We start from the raw sequence: 23,099 nt of genomic DNA, 5'->3' as shown, positions 1-23,099 counted from the left end.
GACGTTACAAGTGAAAGAACAGCAACTAAAAGCACAGCGGGGAAGATCCAGGATGCGTCCAACAAAAAGGCAAACAGAAGAAGAAACTAACAAGAATCAAAACCTACACTCAAACTTTTCAGAGTCACAAAGGGGTAAGCAAGGAGAAGTTAACAAACCAACTGACAAAGGAGACACAAGACTAAATATAAACACATGGGGATCTCATAGGGAGGAACTGACAATCACAGGAGCGTGAGACAGAATAAAGTCAACAAAGCGACTAGATGCAAAAAGAAAGTGATTACCAAAATAAAAGAAACAAACAATGAGAGACACAGCAGGAGACAAAAGAAAATTCAAATAACAGCAGAGACACAAAGAAGGAAGAGATCTAAGGATATGTTAGGCTTTTAAGTGTCTGTGGCTGCAGTTCAGTTTCCTTTTTTAACCACTGCAGTCCTGTGGAAAACCTAAGTGAACCCCAAGATTTATAGTTTGTAGAACCACCTTCAGAAGCAAATAACTTGAAGGGATTATCGGCCCCTCTGGCTATCACCGGTAGGCAGTAGGTGAAGTGTCTTGCCCAAGGACACAACAACCGAGACTGTCCGAGCCGGGGCTCGAACTGGCAACCTTCGAACTGCCAACTCTTGAGCCACGATTGCCCCATTAAGTACATTGAGGTTTTCCAGCATTTGTTAATGCACAGCTCTCCCCAAACTTTTCACTTCAATAACACTGAAGTCTAGACTTCGACTGGGCCATTGCAACACCTTAATTCTTTTTTTTTCAGCCATTTTGTTGTAGATCTTTTGCCCTACTTGAGATCATTTCCCTGCTGCATGATTGAAAGTCAGTTGAGCTTTCGCTGTTTGAATGACAGCCTCAAGTTTGACTAGAATATGTTGATAATCGACTGTAAGGTGTGCCGGTTCTGTGACAGCAAAACAAGCCCAAATCATCTGTCACAGTCTGGCAGAGAAGCTGACTGCGTGGGAGTGAGAAGGTGGACCCAAGTGCAGGAAGGTGAAGAGACAAAACTTGGTGAAACAAAAACCAAGCCATTTATTAAGGCTGTCAAAAATAATACAAACAAAGGGCAGGGGCGAAAACTCAACCTAAACTGGGTAAACTAAAGCTAACCATGGAACATGAACATAGAAATCTGACATGGAGACCTGGCATGAATTAAAAACCCTGGAAACAATGCAAGGATAGGAAAAAGTCAAGATAACAGAAGATCAGCCAACAAATGACTGAAAAAACGCAGGAGGTGATCAGGGGAAGTGGAAACACAGCTGATTAGAATGAACATAATGACGCCACAGGGGAAGTGAAACTAAACACAATGAACATGGGACACCAGACCTCTTCAAAATAAAACAGGAAACATAAGACAGGCAAACATGAAACATATGAAGGGCGAGGGAGACTTAAACACAGAGGTTGAAGACACAAGCAGAATCTAATAAACAATTAACTATAACAAGTCAACATAGGAAAAATAGTAATGAACTTAGATAAGCTAATGAACTTAAACATAAACCAAACATCAAAATATATTAAAACTCAAGACGCAGGGTTAAATGACCCAGGAACCAGTAAATGAACCAGAATAACAGTGTTCGAGATACTCGATTAGTAAACATGAACTTGGACAGGCTCACCCTCAGTGGTTCACGCACCCTGATGTATCCTCTTCTCCCATCGTGTTGGTGTAATCTCATTAGACCTCACTGCAGTACACAAGTTCACGCTTCAGGATCCTAACTCTCTGCATGCCTTAAGGATCAGAGCAGCTTAGTTTCACACCCTTCACCCTTCTCTCCCTATATACCTCTCTGCCAGGTACTGCCACCTTTTGGTTGAGGTCACTACTGCACACGGGACATATACGCATGCAGGTTTCCTTTAATAATACATGACTACATTTATTTCATCAAGTACTGTTATTTAAAACTAATATTATGCTAATAAGCTGGTAGCACTGCACCAGAAGGTCACGGAAACATATCTCATGATTGGCTGGGTGAACTGGGAGAAGAAAATGAATAAGTAATATCTCCTTTCCCTTAATGCTGAGTATCCACTGTCCTTGAACAAAGCTCTGAGTCTTCTGTCATTCCAGCTGAACTCTCTAAAGTTTGCTGTGCAGTCACCTTTTCCAATTTAAAGAAATGGTAGAATAAAAAAGTCAAGTGAGGAAACAAAGCAGTATTATTTAGTGAGTTCTCTAACCTTCTATTCGTATTCATTTTGATTGTGTTGTTTTGATGCGAGATTGTAATATTTAATATTCATTTAGATTATGCAAAAAACTGATTTGTTAATGAATTGTTACATATTTTGGAGAATATTTTGGAGAATTGTTACATATTTTGGAGAGCATGTGACATATTCTGGATATGTCACATGCTCTCAACATGTGACATATCCAGAACATAACAAGGGTCATATATTGGATCTAGTTGTCTGTAAAGGTTTAAATGTATTAGATGTTGTGCTCAGTGACACAGCTTTTTCAGATCATTATTGTGTCACCTTTACCAGTAGTCTGTATTACTACTGGTAAAGGTGAATTTAAAATAATTTAAAAAATGCTGTATCAATGATGATACCTGTCCACAGCTTATTTAGGCTTACACACCACCATCATCTTTGCTTTTGGATTCTCTTGATGACCTTGGTTAAATGGCTTTAACCTTCATGCTTTGACTGTTATGGATGCTATTACTCCGATTAAGACCATAATTATCTGTAGAGGGAAAGCTCACCTTGGAGGAATGATTTAATGGTTAGAACTCAGAAAAGGGAGTGCAGACACGGTGAATATATTGCAGATTCATTACAATAATTATGAACAAAGTCTTCAGATATATAATCAAAAGTTGAAATGAGCAAGAAAGACCTTTTTTTTCAAAGATCATCGATAACAATATTAACAACGTCCGTGCTGGTGTCTCAATTTCTGGCGATATAGTAATAACACCTGTGCCCCTTTATTTTATTAACAATTTAAGAAATTTAAAACATTTAGACTTTGTATCTTTGACACAAATAGTTCAACAGTCCACAATTTGCTCTTTAGATATATTGTCCACCAGTTAAAAAACAAAACAAAACCTTTTTAATTGTGTAGCTAACTATCTGCAGAACTATTGCAGATAGTTAATATATTTCTTCAATCAGGGCCCTGAAAACTGCAGTAATTGAACCTATTTTATTTATTTATTTATTTATTTAAAAAAAAAAATCCTAATTGGATGCCTCAGTAATTAGTAATTACTGGCCCATATCTAATTTAACATTTTTGGCATAGCTATTTAGGAACTTTGTTTTCAAGCACATTCTTTTTATTCTCACTCAGAACAATCTTCTCAGTGCTTTTCAATCTGGATTTTGACCATATCACAGCACTGAGACCGCTCTTATCAAAGTCTTAAATGATATTCAGCTCAATAGTGATGCAGCAAAAGTTACAGTCTTAGTATTGCTTGACCTCACTGCTGCATTGGATATGGCTGATCACAACACACTGTTTGATAGGTTAGAGAAATGGGTGGGACTCTCAGGAACTGTGCTTAATTGGTTTAAATCTTATGTGACACATTTGAATTATTTTTGTATCATTCTATAATTCTGACCGAATAAAGGTTATGTGTGGCGTCCCTCAGGGTTCTGTTCTGGGACCTGTAACAGTTACAATTATGTGGTGTCCCTTTAAGACAACCCAAGCTAATGTTTAGTGATGTCACAAGTCACTGCCCTCTGTAGAGTGTGGGAGAAACCTGCATGCACATGGACGCATGGACTGAGATGGACCTCATATCTTTACCTCTCTAACTCAAAGTAATCAAAAAACTCAGCCTATTACTGCTTTAAAAATATTGCAAAAATTAAGGGTCTTGTGGCCAAGAAAGACACTGAAAAGCTTAATCATGCACTTATTTTCAGTAGTCCAGATTATTGTAATGTATTTTACTGGTCTTACTAAAAAAAAATCAATTTATTAGCTGCAGCTTATTCAAAATGCTGCTGCTGGGTCCTGACCAGCACCAGGAAAATGGATCATATTACACCGATTTTGAAATCGTTGCATTGATTGCATGTATGTAAAAGGATTGATTTTAAAATTCTGCTAATGGTTTATAAAGCATTCAGTGGTCTTGGGCCTAAATATATTACTGACCTACTTGAGAGCTATAAGGCATCTAGGCCACTTAGGTCCTCAGGAACAGGTATACTTAATATTCCTTGGGCTAGAACCAAACAAAGTGAGGCAGCATTTAGTGTTTTCATGTGTCTCAGTTGTTGAATAAACTCCCCTCACACCTGCGGTGTGTAAAATTTATTAGTTATTTTAAATCGGGCTGAAAAATGTTTTTCTTTTTCATAGCTTTTACATGAAAAATAAATTTTATTGTAAGTATTATATTTTCTATTTTTGTCTTCGTAAACCACATTGAACAGCTTTTGTATGAAATGTGAAATATAAATAAATTTGACTTTGACTTTAGTGAGCTACCTAAAAAAATATCTGTTCCCTTTTGTTGTCGTCCTAACTTTTTCTTCTATACCCTATAGATAGATAGATAAATAGATAGATTCAACCATTGAATCTACAGTGTGCATTCAATGTTTATTTGTAACGTCTTCAGTTAGAAAAACAAATTTCAAGTGAAACATGATTTTTACCTTTCTATTTCTAGTGGCTAAAACCTGATCAGTTCATAACTCTGAGCCTCCATCAGCCACCTTTGGATGCTTTGCATTTTAATTTGGCTGCTCTGCCTAAGCAGTGAGGTGAACTGTCTGGACATGTCATGTCTTCTGTTTATCTTTCTATGATTCTTCTTTTTCTTCCAAGTTCCTTACCTCTTTTACTTGATCTTCTCTTTTTCTCCCTCACACTCAGTCATCCATCTTTGTCAGCCTCTGTGTCTAACCTTCTTGCTTGTTCACACACAGTTTATCACAATGCCAGGCACATCTGACTGCAGTATTCTCTCCCTCTGGCAGCTGGAGGACCAGCCATTCACTGACCCTCTGATTAGACAGTTGGAAAACAAACTGCTTGTACCACTGCGACACAGTGAGCTAGAGCCCACAAACATGTATTTGTTACAACATCAACATCACCTTAGTTTTAGAGACTGCTTTGTTTGTGGAGATGCCTTCTTACTGGATTGTTTTTTGGAGGGAGGGTTTGTTTGACCACTGTTTCTGTGAGTCCTACTTAGAGCCCATGTAAGTGAAATGTGAATAATAACAATCAATTTGATTGTTTGATTTGATGACTGTCAGGAGCAATAATGCTTTAGTCAAGCTTTTCAATTTCTTGCACAACTATGCTAATACTCACACCAACACCAAATAAAGCATATGAATCCAATAGCAGTAAGACAATGTTTCATATGGAAAGGAAACATGTCCAGAAACCAGACAAAGTCACTGAGCACACGGTCGGTTGGGGCCATCTTTCTGATGTATTTGTGGATGTTTGTTGTTCCATCCTGGACTGTGGTGCTGAGACTCACTAGTCCCTGGCCTCCTTCCATCCTCTTAGCATACAGCCTCAGGGTGCTGGACTTGGGGTGAAACCACCATGCATGGTCAGGAGCTTCCTTGTTTTGATGTTAGTGGCTTCTATCGCCTCCTTTGGCCAACTTATTATCCCAGCAGGGTACCTGATCACGGGCAGGGATAGCCTGGATCTTGATCTTATCGTTCAGCTGACTCTTCAGGATTTGCCTGACCCTCTCCAAGTACTTGGTGGTTGCAGCTTTCCTAGCGGCCTCTTCATGGTTCCCATTTGCTGTGGGATCTCCAGGTACTTGTAGCTTTCCTCAGTGTCTCAAAGTTGCATTCTGGTAGTTCGATCCTCTCAGTTCTGACTACCTACCCTCTCTTCATTACAATCCGACTACACTTCTACAATCTGAACGACATTCCATGTCCCTGCTGTAGATCCTGGTGGTGTGGATCAGTGAATCAGTGTCTCATTTACTTTTGGCATACAGCTTGATGTCACGGAGGCGGCTGACAACTGCTCCGTTCCGTAGTCAGTATTTGTAGCCAGTCTTGTTGATGATCTCACTGAGGGGGTTCAGGCCTATGCAGAACAACAGTGGGGACAGAGCATCTCCTTGGTAGATCCCATACTTGATCGTGACTTGTGCTATGGGCTTGAAGTTGGCCTCTAGTATTGTTCAGCACATCCCCATTGAGTTCCTGATGAAGGCTCTTAGGGTCCTGTTGATCTTATATAGTTCTAGGCATTCCAGGATCCAGGTGTGGGTCCAGGATCGAGTCGTAGGCCTTCTTGTAATCAATCCAGGCAGTGCACAGGTTGGGGAGCCGGGTCTTGCAGTCTTGGGTGACTGCTCTGTCTACCAGTAGTTGTTGCTTTGCTCCTCTGGTATTCTTGCCAATTCCTTTCTGAGAGGACGAACCATCATGGAAGGACCCCTGCACAGTATGTACCACCGGCAAATAGAGAAAGTGGTTTGCATCCGGAAATCCTACCAGTGGCTGGACAAAGCTGTACCGAAGGACAAAACAGAGGCACTAATCATGTCAGCACAGGAACAAGCACAAGATCCATAGACAAGTATAACTGGATTCAGATTTTTAATGATGTAAACAACAGGTTTATAACATTAATGTATATTTGTTGCATGGTAAACTTAATTGCTTTCTTCTCTGCTCAGTATTTCCATCTAGACGTTCAAGAGAATAAAATGGAATCCAAAGCAATATGCTGCAGACTTTCCATTACTTCCACAGAAATCAGAATGTTTTCTTTGTTTTTCTTTTTTGTTTTAATTTATAAAATGACAATATTAAGTAGTTCTTGGTCTACCAGTGTTTCTGAGTGTCCAAATGTTTGATGGGTTCATTTTAAGTTTCATAATAGTCCTTAAAGACTAACGTACTAAATGCTTTAAATTGGTTATAGCAAACAAACTGGATAAGGTGTCTCATTGCTGCTGTCAGCTGGCAGTAAGCTATCAAGTTTTCACTGTCTGGTGGAATCGGTCTCACCAGTCTAACATCCGATCATGCGAGCCAACCGACAGCTAACCGGCAGTGTTACTTGAGGTGTTGAATCTACAATTCCCTCTTCAATCAGCGGGATCGTAGCTGTGGCCGCAGACATGAACCTCACAGCCAGGGCGGAGCTGACACAAGCCCCCTGCTGCAGCCCTTTCCCCTGGGTCGGATTTAGTGTCATTAACAGGTGGGCAGCAAAAATAGAAAGAGGAGGCACACACACACAGGAACACACACACACATGCAGTGAAGGGGATGGGTCTGAATGTGTGTGCTCATTTTCGCACAAGTACACTTTGAAGCTGAGACAGCCGTCCAACGCAACTGTCCATGTTAGTGTAAACAAACAGATTCACTTACAGAAGCTACAGTGTGACTGAATACCACAGACACACACACATACACACACAAACACGCACACGCGCCATCTCTTTTTCACCTCCTCCTTCAAGCATGAGCACATGTTACCCCATCTACCCCCCCTCAGACGTAATACTGAGCTACTTTGACCTACACTCCCCCTCCCCTCCCCCCCTCACCCTTTCACTTTCCCCTCCCTCAATCACTCCCTCTCCCGGCCTCAGCTCGCCCTCCGTCACTCCGAGCAGAACCACACACACAAAAACCAGGTCAGCAACTTGATAATGTCATTGTTGTGATATTTGTGAGATGGCGGCGAGCGCAGTGAAGCAGGCGTGCAGCACGTGTTAAAGAGTGAAAAAGTGAGACTAATGTGTCTAATTTCAGCATGATAATTTCTGGCTGCTGAACTGTGTGAAGGGGGCTGGGCTGGTGGGGGAATAAAGCTGAACTTCAAACGTTGCCTTTACAGAGTGTTTATGGTGTTTGTTGTGTGTGCGTGTTTGTGTGGGTTCCATGTTGGCTTATTTTTGGATTCACTAAGAAAGTGAGTGAACTTGTTAAAGGTTGACGCTGGACTTTCCTGCTCATGCTTCATTGCTGCTTTTCCAGCGTGTTATATTGGATGCCTTATAAGGTGAGACCTGATTGGTTTTGATGAGTAAGGATAGCAGACTTTAATTTTTTTTTTTTTTAAACAGGTGCCCAGACACTTTACATAAGAAATATTTGAAATCAGCTACGAGCAGTTAAATATGTCAGTGATGTTTTGCTGTTGTGGTTGTGTTTGCTGTTGCTTTAGATATGGAAGCTCATAGTGACCACTTTGCACCACTGTTTTTTTGACAAATTGCCTGCAGTGTATTGTTATGTCATTTTTACAGTGTTATGTAGGCGTTATTATAGGAGTGCCAGCACAAAGACAAATGATACCACAAAATGCAATAAATGTTTGGTTTTTTTTATAAAGAGTGCTGCTGTCCTTTGCCCTCTCAGGAGCAGAGTTAACTTTAGTTTTACTTAATTAGGGGGAAAAGTTGCAGTTCTGCAACATGAATAAATCAGGCACAAAAGTGCTTTTAAACAAAAATTTAATCTTGTTAGAAAATATCTTAACACCAGAGTAATGTTACCTATTAATGCAAGATAACCATTTGAGAAAAACTATAAACTATTTTTGCATTTTCTTTTCCACTTTAGTGTAAATGTGCAGATAACACGGATGCTATATAAGAAGATATGTTGAATTTAACTGCTAACAGTGTTTGAACATGTTTGTCATTGGATAAATGTGTGTGCTAACCAGAGCTATTTCAAGTATATAATTACTTTTTCTGAGTTGTGGCTTTCTGTTACTAATCTAGGCCACACACTATGTAGAGAGCCCCTAATGTTTACAACCTAATTTGACTATTAGAACAAATTGCTTTGCAGTTAATACATTTGCACTGTCAAATCACTATAAAATTGTTATAACATTTGTAAATGCCAGTGTCATTAATGATGTCCCCAAGACACTCAAAAAGGTTCTGGTTCATAACCTGCTGATCAGCTTTTGCTGTGGAGTTTGCATGCGTCTGTTTAATTAGTGGTACTAAATTGGCCAAAGGTGAAAATACGTATGGTTGGCGCCCTGTCCAGGGTGCTCGATGTCAGTTGGGATAGGCTCAAATCCTTCTGTGCCCTGCGATAAGAGGTTTAAAAAAACTCTACTTACTGTGCAAGACACTTTCACAATCAACAGAGATAAATCACTATAATGAAGTGCATTATTATATGTAAAGGTTTAGAATTTGAAGATGTGCATTAAGTGGAGGATTTTGTCTGTTAATGTGATCATATGTTTATATTCTACTGTGTTGTTGTGGCTTATTATCTCTGTTTCACAAACCTGACTGAAAACGTCTCTAAGCCTGCACTCTGTGACTTGTTATCTTATTCACAAGGTAGATGCTGATATGAAAGTAAAATTGCGTCTTCTCCCCAGGGAACAGCTTTCATTTTTGCTAACAAGACACAGGGTTGCATGTTGTGTCTGTTGTCACCGCATCTGGGTGGAACTCAGCGGGGCATCCGCGTCATTCCCCCTCCAGAAACAAAGGGTTTAAGACTGAGTTCACTGGCGATGTGTCTGTGTGACTTCGTATCACAGAGTTTCTCAGAATAGGTAATTGGTCGTGTCTTGAACATGATGAGTATCGCTGAGGTACCACAAAGTATCTCAGAATAGATAGCAGGTTAAGATTTCACTATGCTGACTATTTCTCTATGTGCTTGCTGTCAACATCTCAAAATAGATAATTGATTTTGACACCACCATGCTAAGTGCCTTTATATTGGCTTAGTGTCCTTATGAAAAATGGAGAACAGGGCACAGATAATTATTTCTGATTTCTAGTATTTGCGAGCTCTCTCCAGTATTGTGTTCTTCCTTTTTTTAAGTGCACTGATGAAAGCACTGAATCCTGGTTATTTAATGCAGTCATTTTTTTGGCTCAAATTACAGTGGACTTTTGTTACAGAACAGCTGCTTCATGTGGGCTCAGATCACACAGGAATAGACATTTTTATGGCCCAATTAGAGTCTTGTGAACTGTTCATTTACTTTTAAGATTGAACAAATGACATTCATGAAAGTTTCTATTTTTGGAGAGTTTGACATTATTTACACCTGGGTGATATACGGATAATGAGACTTCATAATGGACTTTTATATTGTTCACTGACATAAATAACCATCTTGCTTGAGCCATGGGTCAGTCACAATGAAATGTCAAAGCTGGATTTAGTTTTATAATACAATACTTTCTCACAAATAAAACAGGTCTTCAAGAAAAAAATATTCAGCTGCATGGGATATTTTTGGTAAATGTTATGTTACCACCCCCTGAATTCTGAGATTAAAGTCAGAATTCTCTGAATTCTGACTTTCTTTTTCAGAATTCTGGAAAAAAAAAAAACAAACAAACAAAAAAAAAACGATGCACCCGTTTTTTGTTTTTTGTTTTTTTTTCCCCCGGTGGCCCTAATCCTGTTCCATAGTAAACATCTATAAGAAACAGTCAAAAAATCCTATGGAGTTTTTTTGTTACAGACCTGTGTAATATGTCTTTGTATGAGTTGGGACCTCTGATGAAGTTCACAATGGTTTTAGATGTAATCATTTGATTTAAATTGCTGGGTTTTTTATGAATCAAAGAGCCAGATCATGATATTACACATTTGCATTTCCTGTAATAACATTTTTTAAATTCTGCATATTTAATGCTTTTTGGTTTTTATGTCCAAAAAGATAAGAATTAGTTTATATTGACTTTGTATATGTATATTTGAGAATTCAGATTTCTGTTACTAAAATAAAATTTTATATAATAAAGCCTTTTGCAAAATGACTAGCTGACACTTTTGAATATTTCTGTGACTCTTGCATGTTTTGCACATTCTGTATGTGAAGCCTCTTTTATGATGATATAAACATATTTAATGGCTCTTACATTTTAATTCTTTGTTCCCTCTTTTCATTCTAGGAAGTGTCCTTTCTTACTCTCCTGACCTACCTCTACTGATGTTCAGAAGATACTCTTCTCAGTACATCTTCTTTAATCTGTAATCGTTTATTTTTTCCATGATGATTCACTTAGCGGTTTTGTATCTGTCATCCAAGCCACCATTTTTCCTCAGCATTCTTTTCAAGAGAAGGATAATTGGCACCTTTTCCTCCTAAAGACGTTGTATGTCTAGTTTCTGGTCCCATTCTGGACATTTTAATAGTTTTTCTTTCAATTCCTAACTAGCCATTTCCTCTGTTTTTGCTCTACTCTTAATCTTGAATTGAAGAAAAGCCCAAATCGAGTTAGACCACAGACTGGACCCTGCTCGGCTTCCTTGGTAGTTTTATATTTTCTCAAAATGTGGTCAACGTTTTTTGTGACTGACGAGGAGGGCCGCACTGTAGGCCCAGGGACCCCCGGAGTGGCTGGCGGGCCTGTACCAGGAGGACCAGCCCAGGGTGCAGGGGGTCTGGCCAGCCTGATGAGTGGACGCAGTACATTTGGTGGGAACAAGCGCCGCAGGACAACATCAACAGGACATGCCATGAGTGAGGCCCAGGAGGGAAAGGTAACTGGTTTTATATTGTGTAGATGTATGTTTATTTTCTGGATGCATGATCGTAGTCTGGAGGTAACAGAACCAATCAAATAGCTGCCTTAAGTGAAGTCAAGGTACAGGGAACACACCACAGGATCAGAAAATGGCTCGGAATATTAGAAAATACATGTTTTGAAAAGATTAATTTCAGTTATCTGACAATAAGGTGATAAAGATTAAACTGAAATGCAATCTATAGGTGTCAAATAGGTATGTGACTATGAAAAGCTATTAATTTTCCTATTTCAAAATTGTATTATTTTACTATTAGAACAATTTTCTGGCCTTGCTGTCTGTCATTCATCTGACAACATCAGGCAGTGAGAAAAAATGGGAATGGGACATATCTTTGTTTGGTCACTATAGTCATATATGTGACCAAATCATATATGATTTATGAGTAAAAAAGTCAGCATTATGTGCTTTACAGACTTAGTCTAAATAATCTAAGTAATTTTATGTAACTGAGCTCAGCCAGACACCTCTGAAAGCACCATTTTGATTCTGTGTAGTGCTGTGTGTAGGAGTGATGGGTAGGAGTCCTATTTCTATGCTGCCGTTTATTGTTTGGATGGTATGGAGGATCACAACTGACAAAATTTAAATTACAGAAATAAATCAACAAATTCATCAACACATCCTCAGTAAAATGCCCTAAAAACTACTGTTAAAAATACATTTAGAAATAAATTAATATGTGACAAACTGAAAGTGATGTCTTCATTTCATTTCATTAACTTGCTTGTTTAACTTTCAATTAAATACTCTCTCTCTCATATATATGCAGTATATTTAGTTTTATCTAAACATATTTATTTAAGATGTTTACATCCCGTTTTGTCACTACATTGAATTTGACGGTATTCAAAAGTTATTTATAAGCAATAACCTGGAAATTTATCTAATGGTGTTCTTACTGGAGGCAGTGGCAGTTACACTATTCTTTGCATGAACATCTGGTCATTTGCATAATGACAAAGAAAAGACATAGCTCTGTCATAGTTTGGGCCTATATTTTAGGCAGTGGGGCTAGGGATATTCCTGAAGACTACTAAAAGAAATTAAAAGAAAGGTTGCCTAAAAGAGTACAAGCTGTCTGGTTTTGCCTTATATACCGCATTGCTTCAATAATCATTGCAACTAGTTCCAATTTTCCAAGCAAAATATAAAGAAATGGTACTTCAAGACTTTTGCACAATGCTGTGAATAAAATATGATATAAATGGGGCACATTAGTTAGTCTGTTTATCTTTTGTTGTGTATTAGATTTTGGCAGGTGTGGGTCCCTACCAAATAGGAATAGACTGTATAATCTGGGAATGAACGCTAACAATTAGAGACTAAAGGGCAGCGTGTAAGGGACACTGTAACTGACTACACCTCACGACTTGAGCACACGCCAGTGACAGTACATTTATGAAAAAAAAAAATCCTTACGTTAACTTAAATTGTTCTTGTTTTGTCACCAGATCAAATTAGCATTCTTTGTCACCATTGTTGGTGTAGTCCTGACAGTCCTCGGGGTCGGGACTGAGTTCTGGGTGGAGCTGGCACCGCCGAAGAGTTTCTATAACAATCAGGTGAAAGTCAGACTTTTTTCTGTTCATGAGCTATGTTGCTGTTTTCACTGATAAACAGATGTGACAGAGTGTCTTAGATATTATCTGTCCAGGGTAGAAGTAGTACGGGCTAAAGTACCAACTAAACAGTCATTTCCTTTTAGAAATGAAAGGCTGTTTGGTCCAAAGGGCAAAACCCTGTGATCGATGGCAAAAAATATTACCCCTGATTTTAAATCAACAGTCTTTGTTTTGCAGACTTGTCTGACAGCCCACTATGGGCTGTGGAAGGGCTGCACCAAGACCCTGTGGGTGTCTGATATTGACCCAGAGAGAGAGAGCTGCGGACCTGCTGAACTGGCTGGAGGTGACTTGTGAAATTACTGACTGGTTGGGTGGATGTGTGTCTAACTTTTGGATGATGGATGACTAGTCCGTCTGATGAAAAGAGGTTTGAACAGATGATTGATGGAGCAATCAGCTGACTGGACGTTTGTCAAACCGTCGAGCTTGTTGGACAGTTCAGTTTGAGGGAGAGAGTTAGAATGAAGGAGTGGTCTACCTGACTTTTTGGCTAGACAAATGATGCTTGGCTCACTGTTTGATGGCTGGCAGGCTGAATAGTCTGGCTGAGTAACTGACTGAGTCATTGTTACAGAGTGAAATGGTCCACATTTTGTTTTTGGGTCAAGTGAAGGGATACAACAGAACAAGGACAACAATATCCGGCTTCTGTTTGAGTGTCTAAACACTTGAATTTTAACTTGTGTTCATACTGCATGGGTTTTAATATATCTGTTTTAATGATTTCAAATGCTGTTCTGCCATGATGAGAGAGCGGTGCAGTGTTCAGCAGTGGTTGGCTGGGGCCTGTCTGCGTGGAGTCTGCATGTTCTCGCTGTACTTTCTTCCTATAGTCCAAAGGCATGCACATTAGATAAACAGGTCATTCTAAACTGATCATATGTTTTGATGGAAGAGTATGTGGTGGTATATGTAATCCTTGTGATAGACTGACTTGTCTAGTGTATACCGAAGCAGCAAAACAACTGTCACATTGAACTGCAAAAAACTTCAGATCTCAGAATCCCATTTTAAAATGCCAAACTTTACAGCAATAAAAGTCATGTTTACATCCTGGTATGAAAACAGCTTTGGCTCATATATACTCAGTTTGACCATCCCTTCATACTTGTGCTGTTGATCCATTAACTAATAATTAGAACACTCAAGAATTTTGTGCTTTAGTTTTGGTGAGTAAAATTCTAGTCTATCGGTGTGCTGCACCTATAGAATTTATGGATGCAGCCTGCTAATCAAGCTTGCTATCATTAGCTGATAATGAAAACCTCTAATGCAAATATGGTCTCTTCTTGCTCAAACAGCCCACAGCTGAGGCTTCAAAATGTCCAAAACAGTGCCTCAACACCAATGGACTAAAATAATACCCAATGCTCCAACTCTATGCTGTCATATACCCTACCAGTTCTCAAGCCTAATCAGGTTCTACTGATCTCACAACTTACAGTTTCAGGTGCAGGAGCAGCAGAACAAAATGAGACTGTGGGTTGGAAAACTTTGGAAACATTGTTAAAGCTATTTTGTCAAGGTGTGCTGTGTGGCAGATAGGATGAAGGACCCAAATGCAGCACTCACAGGACACAAGGGTGAACTAAAAGAGGCAGCTTTATTGCGCTGTAGCAAAAACATACTAGGAACCAAAAATCCAAAAACAGAACACTAGAAATTAATGACAAGGAACTAAGACACTGGGAATAGAGGTAGAACCCTACCAAGAACACGGAGGGGGGAAAAGCACACAGCATGGTAACGGTACAAAGCAACACTGACAGAGAGAAACACAGGGCTTAAATACAGTGAGGGGAAATGAGGGAATGAGACACAGGAGGAAAGCACAGCTGGGAGTAATCAAACGTAACAAGACAAGGGGAGGCAAAACTAGAAACACTGCACGCAGGACAGGGACTATGAAAATAAAAACATGAGACAATTCACACAGACGCTTGACACTAAGACGTGGAAACATGACAGACCTGGGAACAGAGGAAACATGAGGCACAGAGGCAAAACTGACTAGACGTGGAACACAGTAAAAAACACAGAAACAGAACAGAAAACCTAAAAACCAGAACTATAATTACCATACAACCAGAAAGCCATAATATAAAAAGTATAACTTAATTCAAAATCAGAAACACTGAATGACCAGACCCAGGACCAGGACATATTTGCAGTATCGCTCCTATTTTCCATGACTCACCTGTATGAACTCCTCTTTTTGCTAAATGATTCGTATAAAAGAACAAAATTGAGATTTTGGACTGAGGAGTCCACAGAGACATCTCTGCATCTTATCAGAGAAGAGATCTCTTTGATTATCATCAAGTGAGAAAGCTTTACAGGGTAATGGGGGTGCAGTAAGATTTTTTGAACATGTGGAAGGAATGAATATGAAGCTGAAACAAGTAAAATTCTTGGCCTGCACCCTGCATCAGGAAAAAGATTCACTGTCAAAGAACAAAACAAACCTTCTTTTATGTTATAGACTCCTTTAAATTGCTAAACTACAATGTTAGAAACTACTGGAACATAGTAAGTGCAGTACACGTGTTACAAAGTCAAACACCCTGCAGAACATCATGGGCAGTAGAACAATAAATGCAATATGTGTCATTTGCAAACGAGCCGATTCTTTGTAGCAAACATCAAAAGCGAAACAACTTTTAACCGCTCCTGCTCAGCTCTGCTGAGAATCTTCTTTATTTTGCTGGGCACACCAAGCAGACCAATCACATGCAAAGACAGGCAAGGATCATAACATTATGTAAAAGAAGCAAGAAGGCAGAGGTTCAGGAGACAACGAGTGCAGCGGTACAGGCAAGAGACAGAGAGACGAGGAGATGAATTTGAATTCAAGGCTAAAGAAACGAGCAAAATGCAAAAGTAAGATAACTCGGAACTGCTAAATTAGGCTAAAATACAATGCTCTGAATGAAGGGCCATTTAGCCAGGCTTTTCTAAGGGAGCCGAGTCAAAAGAGCCAAATCTTTGAAAAGAGCTGGACCACCCATCACTAATATAATATACTCTCATTTTGATCATTTTTTTCTTTTTATATGGTTACATGGATGGTTAGATTTACCAAGGTTTAATTCTGCTTAAACAAAGATATTATGTAGCCATATTGAGATGTCACATAGCACTAATAGTGACGCATACATGCATTCTGAAAAAGCTCAGTGATTCCATTTATGAATGTATGGAGTATAATTTGAGATAAAATCTCCTCTTAATATAATATGGATGTATATAAAGTTTAGCTTTTAGTCTATACTACAACTTTCAATAAAAACTCAAATATTTATTCATTCACAGATTTATTTATTCGAAGAACATGAAAAACAGCAAGTTGCTGAACCCAAACCTCAGAATTTAAAAATGATCATCATTGAATTTTTAGATTTTAGCTCATCCAGTCAAAGGACTGATCAGTATATACCACAACAATGTGTCCATCCATCCGTCTGTCCACAGTTCAGGAGACCTGCTACTCCACCTACAATATTGTCTTCACCCATTCTGTGTTCAAGGTCACATTTACAGGCAATAACCTGGGAACTGATGGATCATGAGTCAGATGAACTGCTACATCACTGACTGTTCTGACTTTCCTGCTTTATTAAGATCCTTTATCCAATTTAAATGTGAGATGTTATTTTAGGGGTTTTCTTCTTAGCCAGACACTGATGATGGAAATGCTGGCCCACAAATTCCTTTGGGGATTAAAGTGTACACATGTTCTGTGGTCAATGAAAGGAAAGTCCAATTATTGCCTGACTGGCCAGCTACAGCGAGCCTTTATTTGTTGATGGGATTTGAATTCTGTCAATTGGGATTTTAGAGTGCTGCAGTGTTCGCTGAAACTCTTATAGCTGCGGCAGCAGAAAAAAAAGAGACCAAGCCAGAACACTGAGGATGCGGCTTTGATCACACTAATTAAGAGTGATGTGTGCGCGTGTTGTGCATGCTCGTGTTTGCCAATGCACAAGGGAACAGATAGAGGTGTCACAATCTATTTGACGGCCAATTTCTAATTACTGTAACACATCATCAAGAAGGCAGAATACAAATTGCGCAGGAAGCATTGGGTTGTCACCTTGAGCTTGTCATTGACGTTCACGGCTGATTATGTTTGATGGAGAATAATTGAAACCAAAGCATCCAGGGGTGGGACGAGGAAGAGGATGTGGGGATGTGGCTTCTTGAATTTCAAAAAGATGATCAAGATAATTTGCAACTACAGGAGATTACCTGTCAGTGTTCATGTCACTTATAGCGATTTGTCTTTCGCTCTCCTTTTGTCTCCTGCAGAATCAAACTGCACGTACTTCAAGTTTTTTACTACAGGGGAAAATGCTGTGATGTTTCAGAAGACGACACAGAAAAGTGAGTCACTTAGGCTCTTTCAGCTGCCCACTCCTCTCTTTTCTTTTTTCTCCACTTGTACCTCTCACTGACCCCACCCCCTCCCCCTTTCACCTGTGCCCTCTCTGCCCTTTCATCTTTATCCTCTCTTATCCTGCCATCACCTTTCCCATGATCTATCCCTGTATTTCTCTGTCCCATCGTTTTCTCTGTGTCTCCCTTCACCTCCTTGCTACGCTCTTTCAGGTTGATCATTGTCTGCTCCCCGAGTGTTTGAAATGCATTCCGCCTACGCTGCGTTCAAGTGCCTCCGAGCTGCTGTCTAACCTCCCATTTCACTGGCAGTTTCATAATGTATTAAGATCACACAGCGCCATACACTGAATGAAGAAAGACGCACGTACATTAAAAACTCATTGTTCACTGGTGCCACATCATTGTCACGCTATAAGCCTCAATCTAGTGATTTAAAGTCGCCACGAGTATGAAAAATAATTCATTTGGAGTCTAATTCAAAATCCATACACCTATCCAAACCTTTTACATCTGAAGATGATTGTGTTATTGGAATAAAAGCACTTTCCAAGACATCCAACATGCCATTTACATCTGTAGCATCGGTGGTTTTGGAGGGACTGAAAATTGTTCAACACAAAAATTTTCTGTTACATTATCTGTAGCTCTGTAGCTAGCAGAGAAAGTGCTGTCTTCTTTTTTGGCAGGATATATGTTGTCAGAATCCAACAAATAAGATGACCCTAAAATTTCTATCTTTTCCCAACTTTATCGCACTACTTTATATTCTGTCTCTTATAGCAGTGGTCTCCAACCAGTGGACCATGGACCAGTCATGAGTTGAGGCTTGGGTGTGAAATTTATAGTTTTCAGGGTTTTTATTGATTTGTATCGTTATTTCTTTTATCGTTAACTCGCTTTCCCTGGGTCTTTTTCTGTGTGTTATGAATAGATGTTCTTTTTTTTGGTACTGGTTTAATTTTTGTTGTATTTATCTGCTACACCTTAAAGGCCAGTCCATGAAAATATTGTTGGACATAAACCAGTGTATGGCACAAAAAAGGTTATGGACCGCTGTCTTATAGTTAAAAAATATATATATAATATACACATTTTCAACTCAAATGTGTCTTCAGTGTAATCTATGCAAAACAATTTCTGCAAATAAGTAGAATCAAATATCACCTATAAACAAACATTTTTTTATTACTACAAGCTTTCTTATTTGCATTTGTATTCCACCTGAAGTCTAATCAAATTTAGAAAGCTCTGGTTGTGTTCATGTAAATGAGTCCATGTGCAGCGCAACTGAGGAAATAAATTTGCCAAAACCTAAACTGTCCAATGACATTTTAGCATTCATAAACAATGACTGGCACATGGAAGAGGAAGTCTTGGCCTGGATATCAGCTGGTTTTACGGGAAAGGTCAAAATACTAACTTTTATCTCCAGAATCTAAATGAGTGTATGCTAGCCAAGGGTTTTCCGATTTTGTGTTCAACCTAACTTGTGTCACTGTTCATGTGGACGTAGTGCTTTCAGTGGGAGAAACGTTTCATCACTCATCCAATTGACTTCTTCAGGCTCAGCTGCAGGTTTCCCCAACCTTAAAAACAGTACATTTGCACATTGACTGAAACCAGCCCACTGAATGAACAATGGGCTGTGAGGTCACTTGGATGAGTGACGAAACGTTTCTCCCACTGAAAACGTTACGCCCGGATGAACAGAATCAACCTTTTAGCGTTTACTTACCTGGATGATTGAGCATGCCCCAAAACATGAATTTAAGATTTAGTTTGGGTATACAGTCACAATGTTAGTTGAGCATTTATTACAACAGAGTGATTCACAAACTGGAATGTTAAGCAGCTTTTATTTGAGCAAGCTCCTGAAACCTCATGCCTTAACATGGAAGCTGTGATTTGCAACATGGGATCATTCCCATTGCTAATTTTTCATTAGTCAAACCAAACTGCGTACAAAGCTGCTTTATCATTCCTACTGGAAATCATTTGCAATTTGTTACTGTCATTCCTCAACTGTGTCACCCCCGTCATTAGTGAACTGGCTAATTGTGTATATTTTTTCCATGAAATAGACTCCTACTAACACAAATATAAAATGGTTTACGTATCATTTGTTCAACCTTGCTACGAGCTGTTACACACGAAAGCCCTGTCCGCATTTAAAGCGATTTACTCGTCATGCATCGCTTTGTTGCTGACAGTTGATTGCTACAGAACAAGGCGCCAGTTGTGTATGTAACCATCTAATGTTTTTACCACTTCATCATTTCAGTCAGTGGTATCCTCTCTGGTAGTCTTCTTCTGTGCTGACACCCCCTAATGCTATGCTACAGCAACATTACAGTGAGACAAAAACAATGGCGGCATTTAAAAGGCAGCAGCTGGTTACAAACTTGTCCGCTCTGTCTTTTAGATACGATACATTTTTCCCTGTTGAACACAGAAATAAATGAACCACCTTTTGATCGAGTTCTGTCCAAAATCCACTTATATTAACACCGTCATTATTCCCTATGTAGATCTGAATGTGGCAGCAGCAATGTTGGCCCTATTCAGCCTGTTTCTGATGGTGATGGGCGCCATCTGCATCACTATGGCTCTCAGTAAGGAGATCCTGTTTTTCCTTAAACCAGCATCTGTATGCTTCATTCTGTCAGGTCAGTAAAGGTGGCAGCAAAGTTACCCTCACAAAGGCAAATTTATCCAAAACTATACCTCTCACAGCTCGTTCTGGTTCCTCCATCACAGGTGTTCTGGTGCTCCTGTCCCTCTTGGTTTTCCACCAGTCTGTTTTGGCTTTTCTTGCCAGCAATCACACAGTTCCTCTCCACCATGAGCTCTCCTGGTCAGTATCGTGTATTGGCTGTGCGGGGGCTGTCCTCATCGTGGGTGGGATCCTCTTCCTGCTGTTGGCGTTGCCCTACAGCCCCTGGCAGAAGTGCCTCCCTCACAAGGACAGCAGTAGCTAGTGGACTGGAGGTGATGGTGCATTTTATCTGCCCCTCTTGTAAGGGGGAGGGTGCAGAGAAGTGAGGAGGTTTCCCAGAGATGTCTTACCAAAGAGATAGCTTTTTCTGTTGACTTAGAGCAATTTTGTTAAAAGAGTCGCTGGTTTTACTTTAGTTACTGCATTTACCAAAATATGCCATTATTGTATCCTAATTTAGTAAAAAATAGCTTTAATTTCTTTCTGTTGCACAACAAGCCATTAATTTACAAAGAATGTGGTGACCTTATTGCTCAGATGTGTGTGGGAAACACTTCTGTATTGTCTTACTAATGATCTTGCAGGGTTTAGAGGCTATTGTTGTTAATAATTCAAAAATGATTTAAAAAAAAGAAAAGAAAAATTTTGTTCCTTCCAACTTTTTTTTTTTAATATTCATGATTTTCATCCCTCTACTTAAACTCACTACTTATTTAAGAATTTGCTGAAATGCCAATTAAAATATCTGCCACCTTCACTGCTAACATTTTTATGATGCTCGACACATATTAAAATGCTTTCCAGTTAATTTCTCTCCTTATTTATTATTCACACAGCTAATTCACCCATTAGCTAATAAGCTTTTAAAATGACTTTTGTTCTGTGTGTTTACTCTGAGAAAGGTTCTGCTCATAGATGCACAATTGCACAAGCCGAGCGCATTCAGCAGTTAAATGTTGTGTTAATGTCACTCTTGTTTTACCCCAAATACATTTACTGTGGCTACGCTTCGATAGCTTTCTCATTTTCTTTTAAAAAGCTGCCTTTCTGCTCAGGTAACGATGTGACCACACCATCATCAGAACTGTGTGCTGACTGCCAATTTGAGAAAGTCATAAAGTTTATTTTTAGTGATGTGTGAAAAAAAACAACCCTGATTGCCTTTTCTCCCGCAGAGCTCCTTTATTATTGCTATGATGTTTTTTGTTGATCCTTTGTGTATATTGAGATTATTTCGAATTACCTGCATAACCATGTATGAGCCCGTCTTCTTGAAATTACAATTATATGCATTTAATTCAAAACAAAATCACTTTTGTAAATTTAAAAAGAAAAAGCTGCTAAATTGTGTATTTACTGACAAAAACTTGTCAGTAAAATATAATTGTTACTGGGCTGTATCCCTCTGAATTGGATAAGCAGAAGAAAATGGACGGTACATGCTTTTAAAATGGTTTTCAGTTATATTTTTTAAAAGCCAAAAAGGGATCATGTTGCGGGTTAGCCATGAAGCTTCTGCAGCACTAAATAATGCTGATATGATTCAATATCACTATTGCTACTTGGTTCACTGGAAAACATTAGAATTTCTGCAGTAATCAGAAATGGAAATTATAATAAGATCAAAGCTTGTTTGAGTATATTTTCAAGGTCATATATGAGCTTACAAAACTTTCCATATATTTGGCTGATAAAATAAATGATCACAATTCACTGTGTTCAACGTATAAATATAACTTCAAGGAGACAGGTCCATCCTGTTGTAATATTGTACCAGTACATATACATGTATTTATATATATATTTGGCTGTTATAAATGTAGCGTAACACTCCTGTCTTGTCATCTTCATCACATGCAGATACAAGAACACTGTAAGAACAGTATTGGTTTGACATTTTAAATGTAAGTACAGAGGGGACTACACAGTCCTGCAGAAGCTGCACTGTGTTAATCAGCTGCCAGGTTTTTACCTTCAAGGTTTTTCTCGGATGATTTCTGTTAAAACAAAGTGCTTCTCTGCCTGAATGAAGGGTGAACTGTCGCTGCAACTTTTTTGAACTGAATCGACTGAGTATGAATGAGTTCATTTCATTATTAAACATCACATGAATATTTAATGTCATCCTCTATCAGGTTCCATTTTTCTCCTATTCTGCACTCTCAACACGTTCTTGGCTTACAGTCGCTGCCTCCACTATCGCTGCTTTTATGAACTGTCCCACTTTACACCTCATAACTGAACTGTTAACTACATGCTCTATTTCATACTTTTTCTTTGGGTTCTGTTCATTGGAATCTCATCAGATTAAAATGCTGTGTAATATTGCAGAAGTATTATTCTGTATTTTGAATAAAAAACATGCTTTGAGATTAAAACCTGAAGTCTGGCATATACTGTACACCAGGATGTTTGAGTAGATCAGACCTGTCCTTGTCCATCTCGCTGCATCTAAATGATCAGGTGTGTAAATGTTTGGTGGGTCACAATTTGTTTTTTGTTTTTTTTTACAAAATTGGCTCTGCTTGGCACAACATAAAAAAGATGTGTTGTGCCACAGTGAGTTTTTTTTTTTTTTTTTTACCAGTATGTTTGGTTCACAGTAGGGGTGTGATGATATATGGGTACTAATGATATTTGTGTATGTAAAAATGAAATATTTATGGAATTTTAACACATATGATTATATTCTGGGCGATCCATTGCTAAATAACTAAATAACAGGAGCACTACTGGATTCTCTCAAACCACCATTTGTCATGGAAGCCTGTCACTAAGCGCTATGATGTAGCCTCAGC

The 23,099-nt window shown here is 38.9% G+C and overlaps 1 protein-coding gene across 2 annotated transcripts; it reads left to right on the top strand.

The window, feature by feature from the left end:
- Nucleotides 1-7,902: 7,902 nt before the first annotated feature.
- On the top strand, nucleotides 7,903-22,555 carry cacng6a (calcium channel, voltage-dependent, gamma subunit 6a). 2 transcript variants are annotated; one of them, XM_080863294.1, is made up of 8 exons: nucleotides 7,903-8,032; nucleotides 10,923-11,126; nucleotides 11,233-11,514; nucleotides 13,014-13,124; nucleotides 13,362-13,470; nucleotides 17,496-17,570; nucleotides 20,114-20,251; nucleotides 20,343-22,555. In XM_080863294.1, exons 3-8 carry the CDS (start codon nucleotides 11,305-11,307, stop codon nucleotides 20,561-20,563), a joined length of 864 nt encoding a protein of 287 aa, XP_080719420.1. In that variant the 5' UTR covers nucleotides 7,903-8,032; nucleotides 10,923-11,126; nucleotides 11,233-11,304; the 3' UTR covers nucleotides 20,564-22,555. The 2 variants fall into 2 exon arrangements, with proteins under 2 accessions (XP_080719420.1, XP_080719419.1); XM_080863293.1 differs by having other exon boundaries at nucleotides 10,923-11,514.
- Nucleotides 22,556-23,099: the final 544 nt, after the last annotated feature.

Source organism: Rhamphochromis sp. 'chilingali', assembly GCF_963969265.1.
Source record: "Rhamphochromis sp. 'chilingali' genome assembly, chromosome: 17".
Taxonomy (NCBI): Eukaryota; Metazoa; Chordata; class Actinopteri; order Cichliformes; family Cichlidae; genus Rhamphochromis; species Rhamphochromis sp. 'chilingali'.
This window is presented reverse-complemented; position numbering and strand designations above follow the sequence as displayed.

What these genes read in the sequence shown, in the direction of transcription:
- cacng6a (XM_080863294.1), top strand. Translation starts at nt 11,305, where the DNA reads ATGTGGTCAACGTTTTTTGTGACTGACGAGGAGGGCCGCACTGTAGGC. An exon ending in ACCTGCTGAACTGGCTGGAG is followed by an intron (nt 13,471 to 17,495) that starts GTGACTTGTGAA and finishes TGTCTCCTGCAG; the next exon opens with AATCAAACTGCACGTACTTC. An exon ending in TCAGAAGACGACACAGAAAA is followed by an intron (nt 17,571 to 20,113) that starts GTGAGTCACTTA and finishes TTCCCTATGTAG; the next exon opens with ATCTGAATGTGGCAGCAGCA.